The 6257-nt window shown below is 28.3% G+C and overlaps 3 protein-coding genes across 3 annotated transcripts; 1 reads left to right on the top strand and 2 right to left on the bottom strand.

Annotated features, from left to right (window-relative positions):
• Nucleotides 1-953: 953 nt before the first annotated feature.
• LOC109609252 (uncharacterized) lies at nt 954-1639 on the bottom strand. The gene is made up of 3 exons (XM_020025889.2): nt 1481-1639; nt 1274-1426; nt 954-1214 (listed from the first exon to the last, which is right to left on the bottom strand). Exons 1-3 carry the CDS (start codon nt 1619-1621, stop codon nt 987-989), a joined length of 522 nt encoding a protein of 173 aa, XP_019881448.1. The 5' UTR covers nt 1622-1639; the 3' UTR covers nt 954-986.
• A 2345-nt stretch (nt 1640-3984) lies between these two features.
• Nucleotides 3985-4694, bottom strand: LOC109609284 (uncharacterized). Its single transcript, XM_020025926.2, has 3 exons — nt 4525-4694; nt 4316-4468; nt 3985-4255 (listed from the first exon to the last, which is right to left on the bottom strand). The coding sequence occupies exons 1-3, from the start codon at nt 4663-4665 to the stop codon at nt 4028-4030; spliced, it is 522 nt and encodes a 173-aa protein (XP_019881485.1). The 5' UTR covers nt 4666-4694; the 3' UTR covers nt 3985-4027.
• Nucleotides 4695-5479: 785 nt separating this feature from the next.
• LOC109609286 (uncharacterized) lies at nt 5480-6196 on the top strand. Its single transcript, XM_020025927.2, has 3 exons — nt 5480-5657; nt 5708-5860; nt 5919-6196. Exons 1-3 carry the CDS (start codon nt 5493-5495, stop codon nt 6144-6146), a joined length of 546 nt encoding a protein of 181 aa, XP_019881486.1. The 5' UTR covers nt 5480-5492; the 3' UTR covers nt 6147-6196.
• The last annotated feature ends 61 nt before the right edge of the window (nt 6197-6257 follow it).

Here is a 6257-nt window from a genome sequence, read left to right as displayed (position 1 = left end):
TTAAAAAACATTAAAATATAATAATTATATAAATATATATAAATTATATTTCAAAATGTTAGATATGCCATATTCATTTCAAAGTTTATTTTAAACAAATATCAGGAGATTTAACATTACCAAACATTTATTCTTGTAGTGAACGGCTAATAATTTAGTAGCTGACACGATGCCGAATGGAAGTGACAATAAACAATGCGGCAAGTGGGACGTAAAAGGGGTCAGTCTGGGCCATTTAGGCAAATTCGTCCGTTCCTCAGCTTAATGTTTCGGTCCGGCTTCGGAAAATCCGTACTTAAATCAAGGGAAAATAAGACTTCTGAGCTGCATTTTTGTGCAGTTAGTCGATGTGCCTGTGTGTGTATGTCCACCCCTGGAGGTTGTTAGTTTAATTACAAAGGGTAAAACGAGAAAGACCCCGTTCAATGTCCCTAGGGAGCGGACAATCAATTAATTTTTTAACTAACAGGCAGTCACAGCTAAGAACATATGCTCGTGTTCTATGAATTAATTGCAAATGTTCCTTTATTGTTGATTATATATATATATATATATATATATATATATATATATATATATATATATATATATATATATATATATATATAACTTATGGACATTTATTTTCGATTTTAAAATTAAACGAGATCTTGATTATATCTTTGACTCTTATCGCTGACTTAATGCGAATGATAATGTTGAACAAAACGTTCGCGTCTGAAATATAGAAAGGACCTTGTTAGTGGAATTTTGCACAATGGCCAGTAATTCAACTTGAACTACGAAGCTGAAAACAATGGTAGGTTGCAGCTAAAACAAAAGAAACTCAACGGGATCTCACCCGTTGTTCCGCATTCGCTGTCATCCATATTTGTTCGAACGGAGGTGGTGAATTTAATAATGACTGAATTAGTTTAAATAATAATAAAAGGGATATTAATAAAAAATCTATATAAATGCACATAACTATAATTTATTTGAATCAACTAACCAAGAATAACTTTGTAAGATAAAGCATTGCAAGTTTGTACATCAAGCTGATCTCCTAAAGTCACAACAGCTTTAGGACACAAAGACTGGAATAAGAGTGGAGAATTTTTGCACGCCCTGACTACACCCAACGAATTCACCACTTGATTTTCTGCAGGACATAACTTGTTTATGTTGGCGCCACAAACAGCTGCATTGCAACCTTTGGAGTTAATTGGAATAACCTAGAAACATTTAATTACTTAAATAACTAACGAATTTTAAATTTAATAGAATTAGGTACCTTAATTGGTAAATTAAATCCATCAACCAAAGATACAGCATACTGATCTTGATCAGTACCAAGATTTAATACTGCAGAAGATCTAGGTCCATCACAAACATCATTGCATGCGGAAATTGAGCCAGACCATGTGGAATCCAATTCCAGATTTACCTGTGAATTTTAATAGTTAATTTATTTGAAGCAGTATATTATACATATACTTACTATAGTTTTTGGAAGTAGAGTAATATCATCTTGTCCAGTAACTGAAACTTGTAAAATAGAATTTGCCTTGTTTTGTACCACCACTTGTTTAGCAAAAGTGGCTGAAACCACCAAGAGAATTGTAAAAATCTGAGATATCATTTTGTCGGATACTTTTGTATGTATGATACATTGTTTTCTCTAATCACTGCTTTTATATCTAAATTATGGCGTGTGTATTGAATAACAAAAGATTTAGTTAACCTTATCCAAATTCCTTGTGACTAGTTTATAAAAGTTCCAGTAAATATTATTAACATTTAGTATAATTTTTGTTCAAAATATTTTTTATCCAGGTATTACATTAAATATTTATTTTTTGCTTAAACGAATTATTTAGAATATACTTTTAGATTAACAAACCTTCTATTATAATACTGTTACCACCAGCAACTGTGATTAAACATTCACATTAATAAATACGTATGTAAATAATTCCATGTGATGTTTGCGTTAAAAAATATCTAATCTAAATACCTAGTAATTACAGCTTATAGTAAAAAATATTTCCTTAAAAAGTATTTTATATAAAATTTCCGCTCAATGTAGAACTCAATTTTTTAAATTATATGAAATATACATAAATTAATAGTATTATGGGTGACATAGAACAAACAACAATGGCTTAACACCACGCGCTAGGGAACCAAAAAATGAAATGATGTTTTTTATTTATAAAATAGGATTTTATTTAATATTTAATTAGACAACATTTCTACAGAAGGTGTTCAAATTCATGACATTAACATTGAATACACATTTCCAATCTTCGTGTTAATGATTGACAGCATCTTTGAAAAATGTTCCGATTATTATGAAATCAGCAGACTCATATTTCATTTTTCATAAACCTTCAAAATCTTCTTTGTAAAAATGCTATTGCCTTTTAAGAAAATGATGAAATCATAACCCGCCTTATTTTAAATATTCTTTAATTAAATATTTAATAAAAGTCTGTCAAAAAACTTGAAAAATCTGTAACTTGAAAACAAAAAGCAATTGGACATTAGTGTATTGGATCTTTTATATTATTTTTGGTCTTCTATCGCGTAGTGCTATATATTGTTCTATGCCACACATTATCAATTAATTTAGTTATTTTAATGTGATTTTAGATAGTTAATGAAGACAAAAAATAATATTTTACATCATTCTGAAATTTTTTTTATTAAACATTACTTATAAAAAATATACTTTTATTCTAAAAAAAATACCAATTATGAAGTTAAATAATCAATAATAAATATTAATAATATAAATAAAAAAAAACAAATTAACATAATAATGAATAACAGATGTTTTTATCGTTTCAATGATTAACAATCTAACTTGAAGAGAAGAAGAATAGATTATTAATAAAAAATGTACTCTTAACAAGATCTCTTTTTATTTGTTACATAATAACAATAACATAAATTAATTTTAAATTAGCCACATTTGTCTAAATTAGAATATAAGCAACTCTTTTAAATATATCCCCGTCTATAATTCGATAGATAGTATAATCAGTATAATTTGTGTTTTTGTTTCATTTGGAAAATATCTGGAGGTTTTTTACGATGAAGTATCATTAGCATGTGTGGCAAATATTATCACCGAATATGTAAGTATTATAAAATTTATTTTTATTTCAATTACGAAACTGCCTTTGATTAATTAAAATACATATGGTAATAAATCTAAATTAGATATAAAATAATATGTATTTATTACTATTTGTAAAACAGATAAAATGGTATACTCGTAATAGAACAATAATTGCATCACACATGTAAAATATCTATTGTATTTAATATAAACGGTTAAATGATTAGAATGAAAAATAATTAATTACATTCTTTAGCGCCACCCTCATAAGGGGAAGTACCAAAAGACTACAAACAACCAAGTTCTTATGTTCCCTTCCTTTTACACTCTGTCTATTCAAATCTCTTCCTCTCTGTTCTTTCAACCGTTTATTTCGTATTAATTATGACGGATTTAGGGTAATATATTGCAGGGAAAATATTTGTGGAAAGTTAATGAATATACAGTGCAAATTGGGTGGTCCGGTTAATGGGTAAACTTACTTTTAGTACATTGTAAACATATAAAACAGAGGAAAATAATAAATTGTTTAGCATTGTGCAGAACTTGATACAATAAATTTTATACTTTCAGTGTGGAGAATGGTAGAAATCAAATGAAATATGTACTAATCACTAATCATTATTGAGTATTGATTGTTTTAATTGGCAGCTTAAATTGGTTAGTCAAAGAGGCATTATATTGGTTTTATATGAAAACAGTTTCAAATAGCCTTTGTGTTTCTATATTTATTTTCACATAAAATAGTTTCACTGTATCTTTCATATTCATCACATCAGTTTTCATTAAATATGATATACACTTAATTTTATTTTTAAACCAATAATAGCCAATATTATGGCTTAATGTTTTTTTATTAAATAAATGATAAAACAAAATAAATTTAATTAAATTTATTTTAAAAATTATATAATATAACAATTAACCAATGATAACTTTGTAAGAGAGTGCATTGCAAGATTGTACATTAAGCTGATCTCCTTCAGTAACAATAGCCTTGGGACATACAGTGTGGAACAACATTGGGGAACTCTTACAAGCCTTAACTTCACCCAATGAATTTACGACTTGATTTTCAACTGGACACATCCTGTTAATATTGGCAGCACAAACAGCTGCATTACAATTATTGGCTCCAATTGGAACAACCTGAAGATGAGAATTTATAGTATAATTTAACAGTCGTTTCTAAGTAATAAAATCATTTACTTTCATTGGCAGATTAAATCCGTTGACCAAAGAAACAGCATATTGATCTTGGGCAGCACCAATGTTTAATTCTGCTGAAGTCCTGGTGACATCACAAACATCACTGCATGCTGAAATTGAACCGGACCATCCTGATTCCAACTCTAAATTAACCTGTAAATTTTTTAGCAATAAATAAATAAAATTTAATTAATAAATAAATGTCTCACTTGAGTATGTGGCAATAATGAAATATCGTTCTGTCCACTAACGGAAACAGTTAGGATACTGTTGGCACTATTTTGTACTACAACTTGTTTTGCCAAAGTTGCAGAAACAACCAATAAAATTGTAGCAATTTGAGAAATCATTTTAGTTACTTCGATGAATACTTTTTGCACTAATAAAAAATATCTCCAAATCGTTCTTTATATACTGTTATTTGCGCACGGGTATGATACTTATCTCTTAATCTCAAGTCCTTCAATAGTTTGTGTAGTGTATAAATCGCTAGATATCTAGAAAAAAATATTTTGTGTTGATTTCACATTTAAATAATATTTATCATAAGAAAAAGTACGATTACCACCAGCAAATAAATCATCATATCAGATATAGATAAAATAATCTTATGACCCAATTACCACGTCAAGAAAATTATATAAAGTTAAATAATGAACAATGGTTTATTTCTTAGAAGTTACAAGGAATAAATATCATTATCTAATGTAACAAAATTTGATTCAGGAGGTAAACAAGAAACAGGTGATTCAGTCGTTTTAGGACTTAATCCGATAATATTTTTATATCTATTTTTAATATCTATGGGAATTTCTGTGCACTTCACATTAAATGTTTTTGAATGGAATATTTTTATTGTGGTAAAATGCAATTTGCACTCGTGAGGCCTTGAACCCTTAGATTATATTTCATAGGAAAAATTTTACTTATACCTTGAATTCAAAGTTGTTTCTCACTGTTTTTTCAACCAGATATTTCGTATTAATTATGATGGTTAAATTGGATGGTTCACTTAATGGACAAAATTTAACTCAAATTTGTATAATTCTTAACTAAACAAATTTGTCAAAATAGTCTATAAAATAATTAATTAATTTAAAATGCAAACAATGCAATCGCATTTGCGTAAAACAATTGTGCTATATAAACTACATGGTTTGTCAAATCTTTTATTCAAATGAATAAACATTGTCTTGTAAAAATGAATTCACAGGTCTTTATTGTGCTTCTTTTGATTTCCATCACTTTTGCCAAACAAATTGTGGTACAAAATAAAGGAAGAACTCCTCTACAAGTCTCTATTACCGGCAAAGACAACATTTCATTGTTGGCTCATTCTATTGTAAGTTGTTTTTATGATAACTTTACTGTATAACATTTTTAAATTCTTAGGCAAAGGTTGACTTGGAAGAAGGTTGGTCTGGATCTATTTCAGCATGTAGAGAGGTTTGTGATGGTCCAAAAACCGTAGCAGAACTTTCAATAGGTGCAACAGCTGATCAATATTCCGTATCTTTGGTTAACGGCTTTAATTTGCCAATAAAGGTAAACTCGAATATTTTTATAAATATATTATTGGTGTATAACGTAATTTTTTGTTAAGGTCGTTCCAATAAAAGGTAGACGGTGTACTGCAGCTATTTGTTCTGCTAAAATTAACAAATTGTGTCCGGTTGAGAACCAAGTATCAAACTCATTGGGAGTTGTTGTTGCTTGTAAAAAGAGCCCCGCAATTTTCCAAAAAGTTTGCAAAAAAGCTGTTATAGTCGAAGGCGACATACTTAACGTCAAAACTTGCAATGCTCAATCCTATAAAGTTATCATAGGCTAAATAAATTTGAGAATATGTATTTTACTTCCTAATAAAGTGTTGAATTTTAATTTATGTTTTATTTTACATTTTTGTCTAATAATATACATGTTACATTAATATTAACTGTAC

This window comes from Aethina tumida, chromosome 1 (assembly GCF_024364675.1).
Source record: "Aethina tumida isolate Nest 87 chromosome 1, icAetTumi1.1, whole genome shotgun sequence".
Lineage (NCBI taxonomy): Eukaryota > Metazoa > Arthropoda > Insecta > Coleoptera > Nitidulidae > Aethina > Aethina tumida.
Note: the sequence above shows the minus strand (reverse complement) of the source record. Positions and strands in the feature narration are given on the sequence as shown.